This window comes from Dendrobates tinctorius, unplaced genomic scaffold (assembly GCF_039654945.1).
Source record: "Dendrobates tinctorius isolate UK_male_01 unplaced genomic scaffold, ASM3965494v1 ptg000089l, whole genome shotgun sequence".
NCBI classification, from domain to species: Eukaryota; Metazoa; Chordata; class Amphibia; order Anura; family Dendrobatidae; genus Dendrobates; species Dendrobates tinctorius.
In genome coordinates, this window is record NW_027361757.1 from 16,725,532 (window position 1) to 16,750,372 (window position 24,841).

Genomic DNA, 24,841 nt, shown 5'->3' on the forward strand with positions numbered 1-24,841 from the left:
ATCAGCATTGTGGGCTCTGCAGTGACTGTGCAGGCAGAGGGCGCGATCGCACCCTCTGACCTGAATGTCACTGCAGAGGACGCAAGACAGCAGAGCGACGCGCAGGGACAGGTGAATATGCCTCCCCCTGTTCATACTCAACCCCATCATGGTGCTTGTCTCTGCAGCGCAGCCCCTGCTTCTTCCATGTTCTCGGCGCGCTGCTCTCTTCCTGCTTCAGCGGTCACGTGGTACCGCTCATTAAATATGCGCATATTCATGAGTTTAATGAGCGGTACCACGTGACCGCTGAAGCAGGAAGGAAGAGCAGTGCCGAGAACATGGAACAAGCAGGGGGGCTGCAGAGGGTGAGTATCATCTCTGACACCCCCGCTCCCCCTCCCCCGCTGATCCCCCCGGTATATGACTCGCGTATAAGCCGAGGGGGGGGGGGGGGAGACTTTCAGCCCCCCAAAAATGGGCTGAAAATCTCGGCTTATACACGAGTATATACGGTAATTTTGAAAATTGTGATGTACATTTGTATTTAGCCCCCTGAGTCAATACTTTGTAGAACCGCCTTTCGTTGCAAATACCGCTGCAAGTCTTTTGTAGTATGTCCCTATCAGCTTTGCACATGTACAGGCTGAAATGTTATCCTATTCTTTGCAAACTAGCTCTAGCTCACTGAGATTGGATGGAGGCGTCCGTGAGCAGCAATTTTCAAGTCTTGCCAAAGACTATCAATAGGATTTATATCTGAATTTTGACTGGAACTTTCAAACACATGATTATACAGTACTTTGATCTAAACCCTTTCATTGTAGCTCTTGCAGTAAGTTTAGGGTTGTTGTCCTGCTGATAGTTGAACCTATGTTCCAGTCTCAAGTTTTTTGCAGCCTCTAACAGGTTTTCCTCCAGGATTTCCCTGTATTTAGCTCTATCTATCTTACCATCATATCTGACTAGTTTACATGTCCCTGCTGAAGAAAAGCATCCGAACAGCATGATGCTGCCACCACCATGTTTGACGGTGGGGATGGGGTTTTCAGGGTGATGTGCAGTATTAGTTTTCCACTGCACATTGCGTTTTGCATTTAGCACATGAAGTTTTACTTTGGTCTTATCTGACCAGAGCACCTTCTTCCACATGCTAGCTGTGTCGACTACATGGCTCTTTGCAAACTGCAAACGGGACTTCTTATGGCTTGCTTTCAAAAATGACTTTATTGTTGCCACTCTCCCATAAAGGCCAGATTCCTGGAGTATATGACTAAGGCTACCTTCAAATGTTCAGTACTTGGTCAGTATTTTACCTCTGTTTGTAAGCCAAAACCAGGAGTGAGTAAAAAAAATACAGAAATGGTGACATATTTGTATTATACTTTCCCTCTGATTGTTCCACTCATGATTTTGGCTTTCAAATCTTGATGGAAAATACTGATGAAATACTGACCGCATGAATGCGGTCTTATAGTTGTCCTGTGGACATATTCTCCCTCCTGAGTTGTGGATCACTGCAGCTCCTCCTGAGTGACCATGGGCCTCTTGACTGCTTCTCTTAATGAGTGCTATCCTTGCTTGAGATGTCAGTTTAGGTGTATGGCCATGTCTTGGTAGGTTTTCAGTTGTGCCATATTTTTTCTACTTTTGGATGATATACTGAACAGTTTTCTGTGAGATGTTCTGAGCTTGGGCTATTTTTTATAACCCATTCCTGCTTTACTCTTCTTCACAACTTTATCTCTGACCTGTCTGGTGTGTTCTTTGGTTTTCATGATGCTGTTTGATCCCTAATATTCTCAAACCAACTTCTGAGGCATTCACAGAACAGCTGTAGTTATACTGAGAATAAATTAGTTCCAGGGTGGACTCAATTTACTTCTGGAGGCAACTGGACATTCAGAATTTTATTTAGGGGTATCAGACTACAGGGGGCTGAATACAAATCCATGTCACAATTTTCAGTTGTATGCTTTTAAGATAAATAGAAAATTGTGTATAATATAATAATAATAATCTTTATTTTTATAGTGCCAACATATTCCGCAGTGCTTTACAGTTTAACAGTTTCAAAACACAAGTCATAAGTAACATCGTTAACAATACAATAAATATAGTAAAATAAGACAACCCTGCTTGTGAGAGCTTACAATCTATAATTTCCTTTAACCTTCGCAAATACTTGCTACTTTGGGTTGGTATATCACATAAAATCCCAATAAATTACATTTAAGTTTATGGGTGTAATGTGGAAAATTTCACAGGATAAGAATACTTTTTCAAGGCGATATAATATACCATATATACTCGAGTATAAGCCGACCCGAGTATATGCCGAGGCACCTAATTTTGTTACGGAAAACTGGGTAAGCACTCGAGTATAAGCCGGGTATGCATTGTCCCCTCATCCCTGTCCTGCTATGCGTGGCTCCCCTCATCCTGTCTTGGTATGTGGTCTCCCCATTTTGTCCTGGTATGTGTGGCTCCCCCCATCCTGTCCTTGTATGTGGCTCCTCTGTTTTGTCCTGATTTGTGTGGCTCCCCCCGTCTTGTCCTGGTATGTGTGGCTCTCCCTGTTTTATGCATGGCTCACCCGCCCTCCCATCGTTGTATGCAGGGCTCACTCTCCCCCAGTCCTATTCACCCTCCTCATGCCGTCTCTGCATCTCCGTTGTCCCAGCGCAGCAGCTCTCCTGTGCTGAGCGGACACGTGGTACCGCTCATTAAGGTAATGAATATGCACTCCATGACTATGGGAGTGGAGATGCGTGCATATTCATTACCTTAATGAGCGGTAGTATCACATGACCGCTCAGCACAGGGAGAGCTGCTGGCGCCGGGAAGGAAATGCAGCGACGGCATGAGGAGGGTGAGTAGGATGTCTTCTTGAAGCCAGCGGCTGCAACTGTCACTGTGCCACAACCACTGGCTCCTGCCGCTGCTCCCCCGCTTCCTCTCCCCCATTCTTTCTGAACAATGACTCGTATATAAGCTGAGGTGGGCGTTTTCAGCACTGTACTGATAATCTCGGCTTATACACGAGTATATACGGTACATATATCGTCAGTAATTAATTAGATTTTTCTGGGTTTTTTTTTTTTGCCTGTTTTTTACATATTCACTTCTTATATATACACAAGACAAGATAATAGACTGTAAATAATGGAAATAATACAGGACACTACACTTTGCATATATGTGCATGCCAGTATTTTACCTTTGTGTATTTAATAATCAAAAAGGTGGATGGAGTAAAAATAAGAAAATGAGTTGAATAAGTCCATAGGTCCTATTACCTGGTGGTAGTAGAAAATTTAGAGATGCCTTCCATTACTTTAGAGACATAATATGGTAAGTGTTTACTCACTTGCATCCACATTCTCTTCTTCTATCTGGTTAATTCCAAAGAGGTGTAGCCCACTGGCAGGAATGTTGTTCTTTAGTGATTCTGTCAATGTTTTGTCAAGTAAATCTCTGTCATATGGCATAATTTTAAATGCCTGTAAAGACATATGCCGTATATAGTATTCAAAAAAAGACTCAGTTTGGGTAAAAAGATAATTTAAAGCATTTGCTTAACTAAAAAAAGGAGAGCAGCTACAAAGAATCTGAGTTCTCACTAGCTGCTCCTTTCCACTACCTGATTGATGCCCACTCATAAAATTATAAAAACATGATAATAATAGCGTACATTTATGGTAATGTATCTGACTGCACATCTGTGAAAAAAAGACTTTTCATGACCTTGAAGGGGTTGTCTCACATTCTTAAACGAATAAAACGGTGGCTCAGTTTTTAGCACTGTTGCTTTGCAGGGCTGGTGTCGCGCCCCCACCAATCAGACATTGATGACCTATCCTAAGGATAGGTCTCGGACAATGCTTTTAAAAATCCTCTCTGTTACTAAAAGAGAGAGATTTATAATTCTATTGTTTACGGCTCTTTGCCAATACTGCAGTCTGTAAGTGGTGGCTGATCTTGTCGGCAGGGAGTTCAGGGCATAAAAGCTCTTTGCCATACAGCTAGCAAGTAGGGATGAGCGGTCCAGTGGAAGTCCGAGTTCTAGTACCGTAACTGAACTTTATTCCAAAGTTCAGTTCGGGTACCAGAACTGTACCCGAACTTGAAAGAGAACCCAAGCCTCATTGAAAGCAATGAGGACCCAAACTTTTGTCTCTCTCTTTCTCTCTCTCTCTCTGCAGTGGACTTCCCCTGGAACTCTGAACATTGCAAACGTCTTCCGGGAGAAGACTGTTTGTCGTGTAGTACCGGACACTAACTTTAAAGTTCGGGTTCACTCATCTCTACTACAAGCACTTCTCTGAATCTGGCCAGCATCAGTGCCCCTATGCTCCTCTGATGTTGCAGAGACAAACCTGCATCTACTTGCAGAATCTGGGAGTGCACAGTTCAGACCAACCATCCAACAATGCTAAAGGCACAAACGAGCAATCATCAGGTGCGCACTGTCCCTGGGAAGTAGGACACCATGAGGCAGGGGAGCAGTGCGCTCCTGAAAACAGAACAGGAGAAAACCCTTTTAAGTGTTTGGATTAATTTCACCTTAGCCTTAAGAACATATTCCAATGGAAGACTTTCCCCATATAAGTGAAAATTGAGTGTAGATAAGACAGCACTCAGACTAAACACAAGCCAAATCCACATGGACCATCTGAAAATGGCAAAGTGCACTAGCTTGGATCTTTGGTACAATTTTCAAACCAGCCTCTCCCATTAAATTCAATAGGTTTATGAATAAGAGACAACATGCAGTCACAAAAGGAATTAATTTGGATAGAAAATGTCCTGCTTCTCACAGATGACTTTTACATTGTTCCTCTGTGATACTCACAGGACATGCATTCACATTAATACTTTCATAACGGTGGATACACTGCAACATGGCAGCTTTGCCTCGATTCCAAAATAATCTAAAAAAAATAAGTTACAAAGCCACTAAAAAGGCTTAAGTATGCACACCCTTTCAGCAGTGTGAAAGCAGATTTAGCCTGACACAATTATTACGAATATGCATTTTGTCAATTATTTTCTCACCTGACACATAAATTCAATGGGATTAGATGCGCTGTCGAGTAAATTACTAATTTCTTCCATGTCAGTGAAGTAGGAGATTTTGGCTTCACACATAACTAGAGTTCCAGAATAGACTTTCAAAAATACCAATCCGGATGGTAGATCTATGAAGAACAATAGTATATTAAGGATCAAGGATGCATTAGAACAGGGGTCCCCAACCTGTAGCTTAGAAACCACTTGTGGCTCTCTGTCCCATGAATTGTGTCTCATGGCTGTCTGACAACTTGGTGCATTCTCCCCCGGTCTAGCAATTAGGTATGAAGAGCACATCTCAAAATGGTGAATTTGTCAGTAGCTCTGTGCAGAAGAGCAGATCTGGATGGAGGTATTGTTGGAACCCCTGGATCTTGGTATACTGCTTCGGGGTGATTTCTATGGAAAAGCTTTGGTTATCATGATTTATACATGTAATCGGGGCTTTGGTTGCCACTACTATAAGGGGGATATGAGCTGGATGTGGTTCACGACCCTCTCCGACCTGAAAGTGGCAAGCAACCCTCTCTCAGAGCTGAAAGGTGGGGGACCACTGCATTAGAAGCATCACTAGAATGCGGTTTGGTAACCGTCAGTAATACGGAATCACAATATAGACGGATGATATTGCAACAGCATGTCAATAGTAGTTAATCGGTAATAATGATGGTGGGCATTCATTTCAGGAGCAAATTAAACTACTCATTTAATACAGGCATACTACATAGCTCAATGGGTGGTTTCTATATGCACGACACTGCTTTAAGTTACGCTCATATTTTACATAACCATGTGAATATTTTAAGATCTTGGGCAGGAAATGAAATGAAACCTGTTTGTTTCATGTTAGAGTGTTTAGAGAGGACATAAAGAGGTCAAATTTAGGCAATGTTTGCTCTTATTCCCTCTGCTCCACTGAGTATTGCATTTTTGTTAAATCCACCTGAGATTCCAGAGATATGGGTCTATTTATATAGTAAGCCCAATATGATCATTTTTCTGGTCTTTACCAAGTGGGAGTGATAATGTGGCACACACTAAAGTCACACCCCCAGAAAGTCCACCCTCTTAGTAAAGATCATAACGATTAGCATAGTGGGCACACTAAATAAAAAGGGCTGTATCCACAGAACCATATGACAGATTTAAAACAAGAAAATAAATGGAAGTGGGGCAGCAGGAATAAAATCTGAGCAAAAGCTGTGCCCATTTGACCTGGCGACAGGTCCCCTTTAAGGCTTTAAGAAGGGTGTATGCAGATAAAAGACCACGGACATTTTAGGTTCAATGCCTGTCCCCATGTTACCCAAAGAAACAAGTACTGGAAACCAGGTGGAGAACATCTTTCAAATCATACCACGTTTTTCTTTTCAACAAACAGATGAAAACAATGGTTGATTTGTTCCTCCACTCCTTTCATTGTGATGTATTGGGACCTAATACCCAGAGAGAAGAGACATTTTAATTTTTGCTATTAGGCTCTCTATCTCTCTATTCGTACAGTTTTGAAGAGTAGGAGACTGGAAATAACTGTATTTAAGTTTTCCGTGAAATTCTGACCACATGATGAACACGTTTAACCTCTTCCTATTTCCAGTTCTCTAGTATATCTCAAAGGTTAATTTGTTTTCCATCAATCAATAACATAAAGCAGTTGTACATTCACAAACTTTGCCCATTAAAAGTAGATACCGTAAATGCTGACACATCAGGGTGAAATCCAATGTATGTGAGGGCATCCAAACTGAATTGCCTCATACCTGATGAAATACTCTGCAGAGAAATTTAGGAGTTGAGTATTGATGTGCTGAGAAGGTAAGTTTGGCAGAAACTGCGTCACCTTTTGGCACAAATTGTTGCATTTAGTACTGTTTGCACCTCACAAAAGGAAAGTAGCTTTATTGGGGGGAATGTAGCTTAGTTGGAAAGAAGTATAACTTTTAAAAAAAATGGTCTAAAAATGACTAAATCAATAGGTGCTGTAATATTAGGGTATGTGCACATGATGACCTTTTCTGTCGGATTCAACTTGAAATCCGCCTGCAAAAATGCTTAAAAAACGCGAAAAGGAATGTTCATATACTCTGCAATGTGAGAACCACTTGCTGAACATATGTTCTGTCTTTTTAAGTTTCTTTTTACCTCTTCAGGCTTCGAAAGCTGTGATGTGGCTAAAAGTAACCTGACCATTTTTCAGGCCCTCACTAGTCTATACACACAGTTAAAAAAGGACACCAGTGCAAAGTCGATACAAAAAGCACACCATGAAAACCGCCTCTGGGAAAACACCGCTGGCATTTTATAGAAGTGTCTCCACCCACACAGCGGGACTGACAGCTGCAGCCTGTACTAAGCAATGTGAGATTTCAGCAGCAGCAAGGAGATCACTGAGAAGCTTAAGAGCTTATCAGTCAGGTTAGGTGGGTGAGATTCAGCAGCAGCATAGGGGGCACTGAGGAGCTTGTCAATCAGGCTAGGTAGGCTGAGATTTACAGCAGCAGGCAGAAGGGGTACTGAGGAGCTTGTCAATTAGCCTAGTTTGGCCGAGATTTACAGCAGCAAGCAGGAGGGGTACTGAGGAGCTTGTCAATCAGTTTAGGTAGGCCGAAATTTAAAGCAGCATTCAGGAAGGGCACTAAGGAGCTTGTCAATCAGTCTAGTTAGCCAGAGATTTACAGCAGCAGGCAGGAGGGGTACTGAGTAGCTTGTCAATCAGTATAGGTAGGCAGAGATTTTGTCAGGAACACCGCACTGAACTTGCTCACTGAGCCAGTGCGTGTGTCCTGAGTAAAGCGAACTGTGCTCAAAGATACCTGTGGAGCGGGCAGCAGCCGAGTAGATGCGTACTTCAGAGCAGCAGGACCTGAAGCACGTGACTGTTAGGGGCGTGGCCTAAACTCCAGAGAGCTAGGAGCTGCAAGAGCAGGGTAACTGCGAGACAACGTTACCAAGGGGCATAGACAGGGAGGATAGTCAGGACGTAGCCAATGAGTCACACACAGAGATAGCTGCAAGGTACAAGAGGGGCGAGCAGAGAGTAGTCAGATCACAGGCAACGAGTCATACACAGGGATGGTAGCGAAGTACAGAATCAACAGGCAAACTCACAACAGGAAACAGAACCGGGTCAGAACCATATAAACAAGCTATAACAACGAACAGGCACAGGCACAAAGAGGTCAGCACACTCGGCCAAAGGCAAAAGTATAACTGACAGGGATTGGAGCTTCCCAGGGGTTTAAGAAGCTCTCCCAGAACCAGAAAGAGGCCACAATCATTAACCCCAGGTGTGCAGGTCAAAACCTGCACTGAGCTCCAGACATTAACCCCTGACGTGCAGTTCAAAAACCTGCACTGGGATCAATACAGATTTACAGCAGCAGGCAGGAGGGGTACTGAGGAGCTTGTCAATCAGCCCAGTTAGGCAGAGATTTACAGCAGCAGGCAGGAGGGACACTGAGGAGCTTGTCAATCAGTTTAGGTAGGCCGAAATTTAAAGCAGCATTCAGGAAGGGCACTAAGGAGCTTGTCAATCAGTCTAGTTAGGCAGAGATTTACAGCAGCAGGCAGGAGGGGTACTGAGTAGCTCGTCAATCAGTATAGGTAGGCAGAGATTTTGTCAGGAACACCGCACTGAGCCAGTGCGTGTGTCCTGAGTAAAGCGAACAGATTTACAGCAGCAGGCAGGAGGGGTACTGAGGAGCTTGTCAATCAGCCCAGTTAGGCAGAGATTTACATCAGCAGGCAGGAGGGACACTGAGGAGCTTGTCAATCAGTTTAGGTAGGCCGAAATTTAAAGCATAATTCAGGAAGGGCACTAAGGAGCTTGTCAATCAGTCTAGTTAGGCAGAGATTTACAGCAGCAGGCAGGAGGGGTACTAAGGAGCTTGTCAATCAGCCTAGTTAGGCAGAGATTTACAGCAGCAGGCAGGAAGGGCACTGAGTAGCTTGTCAATCAGTATACGTAGGCAGAGATTTACAGCAGCAGGCAGGAGGGCTACTAAGGAGTTTGTCAATCAGCCTAGTTAGGCAGAGATTTACAGCAGCAGGCAGGAGGGGTACTGAGGAGCTTGTCAAATAGCCCAGTTAGGCAGAGATTTACAGCAGCAGGCAGGAGGGACACTGAGGAGCTTGTCAATCAGCCTAGTTAGACAGAGATTTAGAGCAGCAGGCAGGAAGGGCACTGAGTAGCTTGTCAATCAGTATAGGTAGGCAGAAATTTACAGCAGCAGGCAGGAGGGGTACTAAGGAGCTTGTCAATCAGCCTATTTAGGCAGAGATTTAGAGCAGCAGGCAGGAGGGGTAGTGAGGAGTTTGTCAATCAGCCTAGTTAGGCAAAGATTTACAGCAGCAGGCAGGAGGGGTACTGAGGAGCTTGTCAATCAGCCTAGTTAGGCAGAGATTTACAGCAGCAGGCAGGAGGGACACTGAGGAGCTTGTCAATCATCCTAGTTAGGCTGAGATTTACAGCAGCAGGCAGGAGGGACACTGAGGAGCTTGTCAATCATCCTAGTTAGGCTGAGATTTACAGCAGCAGGCAGGAGGGGCACTGAGTAGCTTGTCAATCAGGTTAAGTGGAAGTAGACTGAGTGTGAGAATCCATGTAAGTACTCCAGCATTTTTAGATCTAGGAGATCTATTCAATAAGATTTGCAGTTTTTATTGTGAAATATGGTGACAAATCTGATTTAAAATGCATATTTTAAGAACCATAGCTTGGTACGTGGGTGCATGTAAAAACAGTTTTTTTGATCCAGTTTGATCCTTACGTCTACCACAATATTATGTTATAGGAAAATTAATAAAGTTAAAATAATCTCAAACGTGTTTAATCATTTTTGTTAGTAAAAAAGTTATATAAAACTGTAAAAGTTATAAGGAATTTGAACAATCCTCTACTTGTGTACTGTACTCAGGTTATAGACAATCTAAATATATGAGCTTGGGGGGATAATAATTACTTATCACCACAGGTTTCTCTTCCTCTCAATACTTTGCTGAACACATGGTAAGTTTCTCAGGAGCGTATACAAGAATCCTCCCAACACAACACAGGCATAATATTTTTCAGCATGTTATACACAAGTACACACAACTGTACCCAAGCTTTTTAAAATTTCAGTAATTGTTCAAAGTAAAATCTTGTTAAAGTCATTAATAATTTATTAGGTAAATATTAATCTGCCAAACAAAATGGTAACATGGTCACATTAGAAATATCAATCACACTTTGCTTGCTCTTAAGCTAACATTATTTTAATGAATATTTTTATTTTATTTTTTACTATCTGTTCCCTCTTTCACACAACACTCCACTCTACATAAAGGCCCCCATACATGTTAGGCTAAAGTTGGCAGGAACAGTGAAGCCAGCACTGATTGGGCACATAGGTCGTGTGTCATAACAATGTGCCGCCATCCTGGGAGAACACATTCTGACACCGCTGGGATGGTACCAGCACCGGCAGTGAGCATAAGTATTGCTATATTACTGGGGGCAAACATCCCGATTGTGAAGGGGTTGTCCAAGTAGTGGACAACCTATTTAACAGTCTAGAACTGGGTTTACACAATCTTTATTTGTTGTAGAATTCTGCAATGAACTACAATACAATGTGATTTTACCAATACTCATCCGTAAATAGCATGACAAATCTGCAGTGGATTTTTGGCACGTTAGAAGTACCATCTCAATCGCTCACTTCTACTGTATATACAAAGCAGGAAAGGCCTGTCAATCTTAGTGAGTCAGGCAAAAGAGGGAGCCACCCAGCAGACATTTCTACCTGGTAAAGGCATTTCAAAATGGCCACCACCCAAAGATAAAGCTTTGTGTTCTCTAAAACACAACAAGGGATTATAGTCACAAACCACAGGCACCATAAATTTAGTGAGAAGTTCCCTGGAATCCATAGATGACACAGACCCGTAATGGGTCGAAACATAGCTCTTATGTATTTAACACAATAAACTCTGCTTGATACGTTATCACCCATTTTGGACGCTGTCTATTTTTCCCTTGCTAGTGGCATTCATATAGGTCACAGATCTTTTATATTTGCGACTCAGTGATTATCTATCTAAGTACCTGCTTATAGTATCTGGCAGCTAAAACATCTTTGTTTTGTCATATTCTAGGCAAATATCTAGAATAAGTTATCATCTTCACACATTACATATGAGCTAGTAATTTAGAAAAATATTGCATACATTCTTCTAATAAAATAGCCAATTTATAAAATCATTTGTTAATGCTGAAAGTATTGAAGAAACCCTTTAAGAGATAAAAAATAAATCTTACCTGGAGCATCCACTGATAACATGTATTCATTTTGCAAAGTTGCAGGTAGACATGTAGAAGGACCACTCAGAGGGGTAAAATGGACCTCATTTTTAATCCGACTGTCCAATTTGCACTTAAAAATTAGGTATATTTGTGTCTTTACCTGTAAAACACATTTATCAAGGTTATGAGTGAAATGGAAAAGTACAAGATGTTGTTTCATGATCACTATGATCATATTATATTCAGTCTCTTGTGTCATTATTGAAACGGTCACTTTTGTAATAGATCAGTGAACTGTCACCTGCTCCAAAAAGTTGAGTTAAAAACCTGTAAGATGACCACTGGACACATCATACATGGGAGATATGTATCACGGAGGTGGTTGCTCTCAGTGATGCAAGCCCGGAAGCAAGCTTCAGCATGTACAGTGGGGAAAAAAAGTATTTAGTCAGTCAGCAATAGTGCAAGTTCCACCACTTAAAAAGATGAGAGGCGTCTGTAATTTACATCATAGGTAGACCTAAACTATGGGAGACAAACTGAGAAAAAAAAATCCAGAAAATCACATTGTCTGTTTTTGTTTCACTTTATTTGCATATTATGGTGGAAAATAAGTATTTTGTCAGAAACAAGCAATCAAGATTTCTGGCTCTCACAGACCTGTAACTTCTTCTTTAAGAGTCTCCTCTTTCCTCCTGTAGTAATTACCTGTAGTAATGGCACCTGTTTAAACTTGTTATCAGTATAAAAAGACACCTGTGCACACCCTCAAACAGTCTGACTCCAAACTCCACTATGGTGAAGACCAAAGAGCTGTCAAAGGACACCAGAAACAAAATTGTAGCCCTGCACCAGGCTGGGAAGACTGAATCTGCAATAGCCAACCAGCTTGGAGTGAAGAAATCAACTGTGGGAGCAATAATTAGAAAATGGAAGACATACAAGACCACTGATAATCTCCCTCGATCTGGTGCTCCACGCAAAATCCCACCCCGTGGGGTCAGAATGATCACAAGAACGGTGAGCAAAAATCCCAGAACCACGCGGGAGGACCTAGTGAATGAACTGCAGAGAGCTGGGACCAATGTAACAAGGCCTACCATAAGTAACACACTACGCCACCATGGACTCAGATCCTGCAGTGCCAGACGTGTCCCACTGCTTAAGCCTGTACATGTCCGGGCCCGTCTGAAGTTTGCTAGAGAGCATTTGGATGATCCAGAGGAGTTTTGGGAGAATGTTTGGGAGTCTGATGAAACCAAACTGGAACTGTTTGGTAGAAACACAACTTGTCGTGTTTGGAGGAAAAAGAATACTGAGTTGCATCCATCAAACACCATACCTACTGTAAAGCATGGTGGTGGAAACATCATGCTTTGGGGCTGTTTCTCTGCAAAGGGGCCAGGACGACTGATCCGGGTACATGAAAGAATGAATGGGGCCATGTATCATGAGATTTTGAGTGCAAACCTCCTTCCATCAGCAAGGGCATTGAAGATGAAACATGGCTGGGTCTTTCAACATGACAATGATCCAAAGCACACCGCCAGGGCAACGAAGGAGTGGCTTCGTAAGAAGCATTTCAAGGTCCTGGAGTGGCCTAGCCAGTCTCCAGATCTCAACCCTATAGAAAACCTTTGGAGGGAGTTGAAAGTCCGTGTTGCCAAGCGAAAAGCCAAAAACATCACTGCTCTAGAGGAGATCTGCATGGAGGAATGGGCCAACATACCAACAACAGTGTGTGGCAACCTTGTGAAGACTTACAGAAAACGTTTGACCTCTGTCATTGCCAACAAAGGATATATCACAAAGTATTGAGATGAAATTTTGTTTCTGACCAAATACTTATTTTCCACCATAATATGCAAATAAAATGAAAAAACAACAGACAATGTGATTTTCTGGATTTTTTTTTCTCAGTTTGTCTCCCATAGTTGAGGTCTACCTATGATGTAAATTACAGACGCCTCTCATCTTTTTAAGTGGTGGAACTTGCACTATTGCTGACTGACTAAATACTTTTTTTCCCCACTGTATAGCACTGAGAGTGTTAATATTGTGTGTCAAGGGCAGGGATTGCGAGCAGTCAGAGAGATGGGTGGGACGGGCTGCTCACATATCCAATGAGTGTGGTATGGCGGATATAAGAAGTCCAGCTGTATCATTAGTGAGCAGTGAGTGGAGATAAGAAGGTCTCTTTTGTGTGTTGTCTCCAGACTAAGTTGATATAATGGATGCTATCAAGTTGAGGGTATTGGACTATCATTAAAGTGCCACTATTGAACTGTTTATTTTGTTTTGCCTGCACTGAAGGACCATTTATTTTCCTTTGCTTGTGGTATGGTTTATGAAGCCTTAATAAACCAGCCTGGACAGTTTACTTAAACCACTTCCCGAGCCTACCTCAATGCAACTGCATTAGTAGAAAACATTACATACCTTATTAAAAATCCTTGAGTTTCTCTGATTCTGCCGCTCCTTTGTACTTTGCGCTGCATCACTCTATTGCAGAATTATACACATTTATTGCTTTTGGAGCGCAGTATGTGAAATCTCTGCTTGCAGTCCAACTGGGTGTTTTTTCATAGTCTTCTTCCAATGTTTTTGGAGCACGTATGTGAAATCTCTGCTTGTAGTGCAATTGGGCATTTCTCCAGTCTTCTCTGGGGGCACGCGCTTATATGCTTTGCTTCCAGGATCTTCTAATCACAGCTTAGCAGCATCTGAGAGTGCCAGATCAGCAGGGAGGGAGGGAAAAACCACAAGCCCCCAGATAAGATAAGACTCTGAAGAAATGCCCAGCTGCACTACATGCAGAGATTTCACATACTGTGCTCCAAACACATTAAAAGTAAATATCTCTACACTGTAGCGATGCAGTGCAAAATGAAAAAAATCCACAGAATCAGGGTAGCGCAGAAATTTTTTCAAGATATTAAACTCCTTTGTTTTAACAGGTCCTATTTATAGTCAATCAATAGCAAATGCAATGGCTAACAACATTGAAAGTACCTTTTTTACCCCAAAAGAGGTTTTCAGCCTTAAAAATACTGCAAATTGCCACCTGTAAGGTGTCTCACTTTTTGTCTAACTTGTTATCCACTGATTGCTTTTAAGTATAATACACCTCTAGCCAGCGCTCCTGTCTGTCAAACTATAAATTGGCATATCAGAGAGGTAGGCTTTCAATCCAATGCAGGCAAGCCATAGGGCAATTACAAAAGCAAAGCATGCTGGGAAGGGAGATAAAAGGATGTTCTAGCACCTGTAGTGCTGGCTATATGCTGTTGAAGAGAAACTGCTTACTAAAAAAAAGTAAGTTGGAAGTTACAAAGCAAAAGAAATTGGACAATCTGTGGCTATATAAGACAACTATGGTCAGCAAAAACAGTTTAAATTTTATTTGTAAGGGATGAGGACATCAAGTCCAGGCATTTAATCTGGTTTGGGTAAAATAATCAGTACAATTTAGCCAGTAAATATTGGGAAACTGGTCTAATCACAAATCTTTAATAAATTGTTATTAATAGACTGTATCCTACGGATAGCAAAGGTCATCCAACAATAACTACAGCTAATCAGGCAAATAATGTCCATGTGTTCTATAAAAATCCATTTAATGTTAGATCTGTGGAAAAAAAATACATATTGAAAATGTAATAACAAAGAAATAACTTGTACAAACCCCACAGCGTATCCGGTGCGGCTGTACGGTCAATAGTTTTTCTGTAATCAGAGGTGAAGCCAACTGTTCTTTATCACTTTCAGCATCTGTATCGCTGACGGAGCCACAGCCAGAATCTGGAAGAACTTTAAAAAAAGATGCTGAGAACTTACAGGTTGTATGATCATCGGTATGAAAACTCCAAGTAGGATAACATAGTCCTCATTTATTCAGACCCACACTGGTTCATGATATGTAAAGTACGGTGAACCTAACAAGAATGCTGGATGCACTACAATATAACTAATCACAATCACTCAAAGTTGCAAGGTGCCACTGGATACATGGCAGAGAACCTGGAAAATATGTGCAAGAGAAAAGACCATGACATATAACCAGTGCACACTTGTATATTCATCAACATATTATTTTATTAACATCACAAAAAAGCACTCGAGGGTTAAAAACAATTAAAACCAACAATCCGTGCCCATGTCCAATTGGGGACAACTGTAAATGTCACTCTAAATGCTCTGTTCCTCCATCTCCCGTCCTCCCCTTGGGCGGTATTCTCAAGTACACTTTACTTTGGTAATCCCATTCAGGACCCATTACTTACCTGGGAGGTGTGCTTCCATTATTTGTAGTCCTGGGGTGCGCTGAGTGATCATTTTTGTGCTGCCTTCACTTGTCCTATTTGGGACATTTTCTGGGGGGATTCTCCTGTATGTGGTTGCATTGTATATCCCTTATATATTTCTTGGCTATTCCAGACATTTTTTAACTGCCAGTGAGAACCAGGGTAGGGGACTGTCTAGTGCTCTTATATGCATAGTTCCCTCTCAAATTGGTGAGCTGCTGTCCTTGGGGACGCCCTCGGCAGCTATATATATATACAGAGTATGTGTGTGTTTATACATAAAATATGGTATTGTTTTATTGAGTGGTGTTTACTAGTCCGTGCATTCTGTACACATGTATCTTTTGCACTTAGAGTGACATTTACAGCTGTCCCCAATTGGACATGGGCATGGATTGTTGGTTTTAATTGTTTTTAACCCTCGAGTGCTGTTTTCTGATGTTAATAAAATAATATGTTGATGAATATACAAGTGTGCACTGGTTATATGTCATGGTCTTTTCTCTTGCACATACATTCCATGTAAAGAACGGAATAGACTATAAATCGAAGACCAAGGAGGGACGTCATTTATAATAAATTACTGATCATTAGAAAATGGGTAGCCATAGTTTGTATTTAAGATTGAAAGCAAATATGGAACTTAAAATGTATATAATTTTACATGATTGATTACACTTTGCTTTTGATAACACAAAGTTTCACATTAACAGAAAAAAGTGACGAGGAGGATAAACAACCTTGGCAAAATTTGTCGCAAATTTTACAACTATTTAGTATATGTTTTAGACATGTTTTGCACTAGATTTGATAAGTCAGCATGGCTTAGAGGAAATTCATGCATCTTACAGCCAAACATGCAACAAATTGGGAAGATATGTTTTTCCAAAGGAGTGATACAAAGTAAGCTATCCAATAGGCTTAAAGTTGGACGAAAGTGTCTCCTTAGGCACAAATTTATCAACCAGCGTAAGCCACTGTGCTACATTTGGATGCCATTACTTTGGTAAATGCTCAGAATTTTCAATACAAGGAAAATGAGAAAACTCGAAAGACAACCCAGAAGATAACCAAGAAGACAACCAGACTTTTTTGGAGCATTTTGCAAAATTTTTGCAACAAAAAAAAAACCACTAGCAGTTTCTTAATTATTCAAGGGAGTGAAAAACACAACAACCAGAAAACAAATGTAACAAGATTTCACAAAAACATAGGAAAATCCTTGAGTTTCTCTGATTCTGTCGCTCTTTTTCATTTTGTACTGAGTCACTCTATTGCAGAAATATAAACATTTATTGCTTCTGGAGCAATTGTGTGAAATCTCTGCTTGCAGTCCAATGGGGCGTTTCTTCGAAGGCTAAAAAAAACACTGGTGGCAAAAAAAAAAAAACATCAAGAGAATACTCAGTTAACAACTGAAAATATCAAAACAAAAGCCGCTTCATGAAATAAAACTTCATGAAGAGTCTTCTGCTTGAAAAAAACTTGTGAGGTTCACCTGATGTCATAACCGGGCACATAGCCAGTTTCTATTGTACTTCAGAATGCAGCAGAAAGACTCTGTGCATATTTCCTAGAGTTCTCAAGTCCTGGGATTTCAGTTTAAAAAATGGTTTGTGCAACAAAAAAGGAAAGAAGACCACATAAAAATGCACACCACCGATATATATAATAATAACAACAGGAAAAGCTTTATTGACAACAATATAAATGTAAAAACATGTAAAAACAAAAAGGGTAAAATACAATCCCCCTGTTAGTCCTGATCAATACAATAATGAATTGAGTTTCATGCATATATCATCAGCATAAATAAAGGAACAAAAAAAGTAAAAACATCCACAATAAGGTGTATCCATATGATAGATGTAAATATATACCGGTAATTACAGCAAGGAGCACCTAATGGCGCACAATCCTGATCAAATCGCCCTAATGCTGGAGACTCAAACAATAAAATAGCCTTCACGTGGAAAAATACCATGGATCACATGTCAATCACAGCTGAAGTGCCACATAGTCTAATATATAACATCCACAATACTTGAGGTGAAGGTCCAGAAAAAATATATGTAACCCAGCGCACAACATGTGCAAAAAATGGTTCAATCCCATAAAGATGAATAAATAAATAACCGCACTGGATGCTGAGCTGCACACATAAAACCACTTAAATGAGTGGTAATAAAGAATCAAACAGGCAGATATTATTCAAGTAGCCATGATAATACCAAGTGAAAACCACACTAATGTGGATCTGCATGAAAGACGCCACATAAATAAGTGGCAATAAGATATCAGGCAAAAAACGCTGTTGAAAAACAGCCAAGTATGCCCAGTGAATGGCAGCCCTCTCACGGTTAGAAGCAACAGCTCACATATGGAACAGGTATAATGATATGCATGAAAGGTCCATACCAAGGCAACAGTACAGACAGGACGGCAGAAGGGAGGAAACCCAACGCGTGTCGCCGTATCAAGACGGCTTCATCAGGGGATGTATGCATGACATTGCTGCTAAAGCCTTTAACCCCTTCACCCCCAAGGGTGGTTTGCACGTTCATGACCGGGCCAATTTTTACAATTCTGACCACTGTACCTTTATGAGGTCATAACTCTGGAACGCTTCTATGGATCCCGGTGATTCTGACATTGTTTTCTCGTGACATATTGTACTTCATGTTAGTGGTAAAATTTCATTCAAATAACTTGCGTTTATTTGTGAGAAAAACGGAAATTTGGCAAAAATTTTGAAAATGTTGCAATTTTCCAACTTTGAATTTTTATGCCCTTAAATCACAGAGATATGGCACCCAAAAAACTTGATAACTAACATTTCCCACATGTTTACTTTACATCAGCACAATTTTGGAACCAAAATTTTTTTTGTTAGGGAGTTATAAGGGTTAAAAGTTGACCAGCGATTTCTCATTTTTACAACACCATTTTATTTTTACGGACCACATCACATTTGAAGCCACTTTGAGGGGTCTATATGATAGAAAATACCCAAAAGTGACACCATTCTAAAAACTGCACCCCTTAAGGTGCTCAAAACCACATTCAAGAAGTTTATTAACCCTTTAGGTGCGTCACAGGAATTTTTTTGAATATTTAAAAAAAAATGAACATCTAACTTTTTTTCACAAAAAAAATACATCAGGTTCAATTTTTTTATTTTACCAAGGGTAACAGGAGAAATTGGACTGCAAAAGTTATTGTGCAATTTGTCCTGAGTACGCTGATACCTGATATGTGGGGGGGAACGACTGTTTCGGCGCATGGCAGAGCTCAGAATGGAAGGAGCGCCGTTTGACTTTTTCAATTCAAAATTGTCTGGAATTCAGATCTGACGCCATGTCACGTTTGGAGAGTCCCTGATGTACCTAAACAGTGGAAACCCCCTACAAGTGACCCCATTTTGGAAACTAGACCCCCCAAGGAACTTATCTAGATATGTGGTGAGAACTTTGAACCCACAAGGGCTTTACAGAAGTTTATAACGTACAGCGGTACAATTAGAAAATCATATTTTTTCCACAAAAATGATCTTTTCACCCCAATTTTTATTTTCCCAAGGGTAACAGGACCCTAAAAGTTATTGTGCAATTTGTCCTGAGTACGCTGATACCCCACATGTGGGGGTAAACCACTATTTGGGCGCATGGCAGAGCTCGGAAGGGAAGCAGCGCCATTTGATGTTTTTGGCTGGAATTGAGATCGGACATCATGTCGCGATTGGAAAACCCCTGATGTACCAAAACAGTGGAAACCCCCCACAAATGACACCATTTTGGAAACTAGACCCCCTAAGGAACTTATCTAGATGTGTGGTGAGAACTTTGAACCCCCAAGGGCTTCACAGAAGTTTATAACATAAAGCCGTACAATTAAAAAATCATATTTTTTCCACAAAAATGATCTTTTCATCCTCAATTCTTATTTTTCCAAGGGTAACAGGACCCTAAAAGTTATTGTGCAATTTGTCCTGAGTACGCTGATACCCCACATGTGGGGGTAAACCACTATTTGGGAGCATGGCAGAGCTCGGAAGGGAAGCAGCGCCATTTGACGTTTTTGGCTGGAATTGAGATCGGACACCATGTCGCGATTGGAAAACCCCTGATGTACCTAAACAGTGGAAACCCCCCACAAATTACACCATTTTATAAACTAGACCCCCCAAGGAACTTATCTAGATGTGTGGTGAGCACCCCCCCAGTGCTTCACAGAAGTTTATAACGCCCGGGCGTGAAAATAAAAAATTCGTATTTTTTCCACAAACATGATCTTTTAGTCACCATTTTTTTCATTTTCCCAAGGGTAACAGGAGAAATTGGACCCCAAAAGTTGTTGTCCAATTTGTCATGAGTACGCTGACACCCCATATGTGGGAGAAAACTACTGTATGGACACACGTCGGGGCTCGGAAGGGAAGCAGTGACGTTTTGGAATGCAGACTTTGATGGAATGGTCTGCGGGTGTCATGTGCGTTTGGAGAGCCCCTGATGTACCTAAACTATTGAAACTCCCCACAAGTGACCCCATTTTGGACACTAGACCCCCCACGGAACTTATCTAGATGTGTGGTGAGCACTTTGAACCCCCAAGTGCTTCACAGAAGTTTATAACGCTCGGACGTGAAAATAAAAAAATCATTTTTTTCCACAAAAATGATATTTTTGCCCCCAATTTTGTATTTTCCTAAGGGTAACAGGAGAAATTGGACCCCAAAAATTGTTTTGCAATTTGTCCTGAGTAGGCTGATACCCTACATGTGGGGGTAAAACACTGTTTGGGCGCATGTCAGAGCTTGGAAGGGAAGGAGCACCATTTGACTTTTTCAACTCAGAATTGGCTGGAATTGAAATCAGACGCCATGTTGCATTTGGAGAGCCCCTGATGTGCCCAAACAGTGGAAACCCCCAATTCTAACTCCAACCCAAACCCCAACACACCCCTAACCCTAATCTCAGCCCTAACCCTAACCCTAACCCTAGCCCTAACCCTAGCCCTAACCCTAGCCCTAACCCTAACCCTAGCCCTATCCCTAACCGTAATGGAAAAATGGAAATAAATACATTTTTTTATTTTTTTTATTTTTCCCTAACTAAGGGGGTGATAACGGGGGGTTTGATTTACTATTTATGGCGGTTTTTATGTTTGGCGGCTGTCACACGCTAAAAGACGCTTTTTATTGTAAAAATAGTTTTTGCATCACCACATATTGAGAGCTATAATTTTTCCGTATTTTGACCCACTGAGTCATGTGAGGTCTTATTTTTTGCGGGACGAGTTGACGTTTTTATTGGTACCATTTTCGGGCACATGACTTTTTTGATCGCTTTTTATTCCAATTTTTGGGACGCAGAATGAACAAAAACCAGCGTTTCATGAATTTCTTTTTGGGGGGTGCGTTTACACCGTTCCGCGTGCGGTAAAATTGATAAAGCGGTTTTATTCTTCGGGTCAGTACGGTTACAGCGATACCTCATTTAGGTCATTTTTTATGTTTTGTCGGTTTTATGCAATGAAAATTATTTTATATAAAAAATAATTATTTTTGCATCGCTTTATTCTGCGAGCTATAACTTTTTTATTTTTTCACTGATGATGCTGTGTGGTGGCTCGTTTTTTGCGGGACAAGATGACGTTTTCAGCGGTACCATGGATATTTATATGCGTCTTTTTGATCGCGCGTTATTACACTTTTTGTTTGGCAGTATGATAATAAATCATTATTTTTTGCTTCGTTTTTTATTTTTATTTTTTAAGGGGTTCGCTAAAGGGGTTAACTAATGGGACAGTTTTATAGGGCGGGTCGTTACGGTCACGGCGATACCTAACATGTGTACTTTTATTGTTTTGTTTTTTTTATTTTAAAAAAATGGATTTATTTGGGGGAATATTTTTTTTTTTTTTTGTAATTTATTTGGCGATTTTTTTTAAATTATTTTAACACTTTTTTTTAATTTTTTTTTTACTTTATTAAATAGTCCCAGGTGGGACATCACTGTTCTGTGACAGATCGCTGATCTGTCACATCATAGATCACTGTGACAGATCAGCAATCTGTCACAGGCAGTGCACAAGGCTTCCTCATGCCTGCGCTTTGCAGGCACTGAGGAAGCCAGCTTCCTGCAGGCCCCCGAAGGCCCCCGTCGCCATCTTGGATTCGGGGGCCTGCAGGAAAGGAGCCCCCGGCAGCAGCGCTGCACATTGCGCTGCCGTGGGGGGCTCAGGGAAGCACGGAGGGAGCCCCCTCCCTGCCGATGCTTCCCTTTAACCCCCGGTACACCGCGATCATGTTTGATCGCGGTGTGCAAGGGGTTAATGTGTCGGGGGCGGTCCGTGACCACCCCTGACACATTGTGCCGGGTGTCAGCTGTGATAATCAGCTGACACCCGGCCGCGATCAGCGGCGCTCACCACGTGGGCGCCGCTGATCGCGGTAGACGTACTATCCCGTCCATGGGCATAGGGGCCCGGGTCCCATAGACGGTATAGTACGTCTGATGTCAGGAAGGGGTTAAATACCTGTATATGAAGAGCTCAGTCTAGCCACCTGTGAAGGAACATGTCAGACCCAAACCAGAAATAACAAGGAAAGCTGAAAACCTGGCAGACGTCTCTGCTCAAGGTGTCAGTTGCACGCGCGCTGTGATAGCAATTGAGACTCACGGGAGCCGTGCATGCGCACTTTATGCTTCATTTCATGTCATCTGCACCGCGCTGTAATCACAGCGCGCGTGCAGCTGACATGGGATTGAACCATTTTTTGCACATGTTGTGCGCTGGGTTACATATATTTTTTCTGGACCTTCATCTCAAGTATTGTGGATGTTATATATTAGACTATGTGGCACTTCAGCTGTGATTGACATGTGATCCATGGTATTTTTCCATGTGAAGGCTATTTTATTCTTTGAGTCTCCAGCATTAGAGCGATTTGATCAGGATTGTGCGCCATTAGGTGCTCTTTGCTGTAATTATATATTTACATCTATCATATGGATACACCTTATTGTGAATGTTTTTCCTTTTTTTGTTCATTTATTTATGCTGATGATATACAGTATGCATGAGACTCAATTCATTATTGTATTGATCAGGACTAACAGGGGGATTGTATTCCCTTTTTGTTTTTACATGTTTTTAAATTTATATTGTTGTCAATAAAGCTTTTCCTGTTATTATTATATATATCGGTGGTGTGCATTTTTATGTGGTCTTCTTTCCTTTTTTGTTGCATTAACTCTTCATGTGACCATTTGCACCCCCGACATTAATTATTTCATTGAGTATTTGCAGTGCGCCCTTACACTCTTTTTCCAGTTGTTTTGTTTAAAAAATGGTTTGTGCACACAATTTTTTTGTGGAGGTAAAAAACTATGAATTATCTAGTGGAAACTACTTCCGAAAATGCTCCATCTTTGGGAAGTTTGGTGAGGAGTTTTCTTTACATTCTGATGCAGTTTTAAAGAGTTTTTTAATTTTTTTTCCTGAAACTTTGTTTAGCAGCCTTCTGATTTTCTGTTCAATACCTAGTTTGGAGCACATTCTATTCCGAGCTGCTAGAAAAAAAAAAGTAACATTTCTTTTCACCCATTAAACACTGATCGTATGAACAGTAAAGTGGTTTTACAATGGAAATGAATAGGAAGAGTTTTTGAAGCAAATCTTCAGGCATTTTTTTTAAGTAGACCAACTCAGAAAAAAATTCCTCAAAAACCTGGTGTGCACATACCCGTATCGTACAACATGCTTGATTCTTTGTTATGCAGGGAGCTAATGCTATCTGATTAATGTAGGAGCAAGCAAAACTGTGAATTTTTTACACCACCATTTTATGTTAAATAATTTGAGGTTCAACGTCAATTTTTTTCACCAAATTTTTGTTTCCCGATGTAATTATAGATCATGAATACAATGAAATCTAGAAACCCTAGTATAAAGCTGAAGGCTGATATGACACTGATAGTAGGTGAGGGCGACAGCGTATTTCCTCCTTCGCAGTACAGTGACATTTACACGTCATAGAGCATGCCCACTAAAACCTTCTTGTGGAAGTAGGTAGTTTTACTACTAAAGAAGTTGATCTAGCAAGAAGGAGAAGTATAAGTCTTTTTTTATATATATTTCCTGTAAATAACTATCAGTCTAAGCTGAATGTGTCAGCCCTTGTCAGATTGCAGATAACACACAGTTTTTGGCTTTGCAAGAACCATCATGGGAGATTGGCTGGAAATCATTGGTTCCATTCAGGACTTATGTCTACCTACAACCTTTAAAACTATGGAGTATTGTGTGCAATTGTAACAACCCTGCTGGCATCACTGCATGGCCTCCCATCGCCCGCACACCAACTTACTTTCTGCTTCAAGCCATGCTGTGAATTCTGTCTGTTGCCAGCTCTGTGCCTCTGCGCTCCATGTTTCTTGACTGTGTATAGGGGGGTGGCGCCTGAACTCTCTGGTTCTTATGCAGTCAGGGTGCACCTGTGTAATATGTCCCTTGCCAATCACCTAGAGCCCTTGACTATTTAGTTTCACCACTCCCACTGAAACATTGCCTGTGCAATGTCTAAACTCAGTTAGCTACTTGCTGCTGAGCTAGCCAGGCCCTGTCCTATGTCTTGCCTTCTCTGAAGGCTCTTACTGCATATTCCTGTGTCTTGGTACCTTGCTTAGTACTTCTCTGTCCACCTGCCAGGAGGCAGAATATTCTGGCCCTTGAGTCTTGTTCCCAGTGCCTTGTCTGTTCTCTGTCCGCCTGCCAGGAGGCAGAAGATCCTGGTCCTTGTGTCTTTGTCCCTGTGCCTCTGTCTGAACTCAGTCTTACCTCTGTCTGTCTCCTTGTCCGTGGCTTCCTTCCCTGCTGTGTCTTTTCTTGTGTCCTCTGTCTGCACGGCACCCTAGCCGCTCTGTCTGCACGGCACCCTAGCCGCTCTGTCTGCACGGCACCCTAGCCGCTCTGTCTGCACGGCTCCCTAGCCACTCTGCCTGCACGGCTCCCTAGCCACTCTGCCTGCATGGCTCCCTAGCCGCTCTGCCTGCATGGCTCCCGTGTCCGCCTGTCCTGTGTCTCCAAGCCGTGTCCGCCTGTCCTGTGTCTCCAAGCCGTGTCCGCCTGTCCTGTGTCTCCAAGCTGTGTCCGTCTGTCCTGTGTCTCCAAGCCGTGCCCGCCTGTCCTGTGTCTC

At 41.6% G+C, this 24,841-nt stretch overlaps 1 protein-coding gene across 1 annotated transcript in view; it reads right to left on the reverse strand.

Annotated features, from left to right (window-relative positions):
• The window catches only part of PIK3AP1 (phosphoinositide-3-kinase adaptor protein 1), a 203,334-nt gene that overhangs the window by 82,014 nt on the left and 96,479 nt on the right, over window positions 1-24,841 (reverse strand). Inside the window, exons 3-6 of the mRNA XM_073585858.1 lie at window positions 15,024-15,148; window positions 11,354-11,498; window positions 5,038-5,180; window positions 3,350-3,482 (exon numbers count right to left, since the gene is read on the reverse strand). Of these exons, the coding sequence (XP_073441959.1) occupies window positions 3,350-3,482; window positions 5,038-5,180; window positions 11,354-11,498; window positions 15,024-15,148 (546 nt within the window). The remainder of the gene's footprint in view (window positions 1-3,349; window positions 3,483-5,037; window positions 5,181-11,353; window positions 11,499-15,023; window positions 15,149-24,841) is intronic.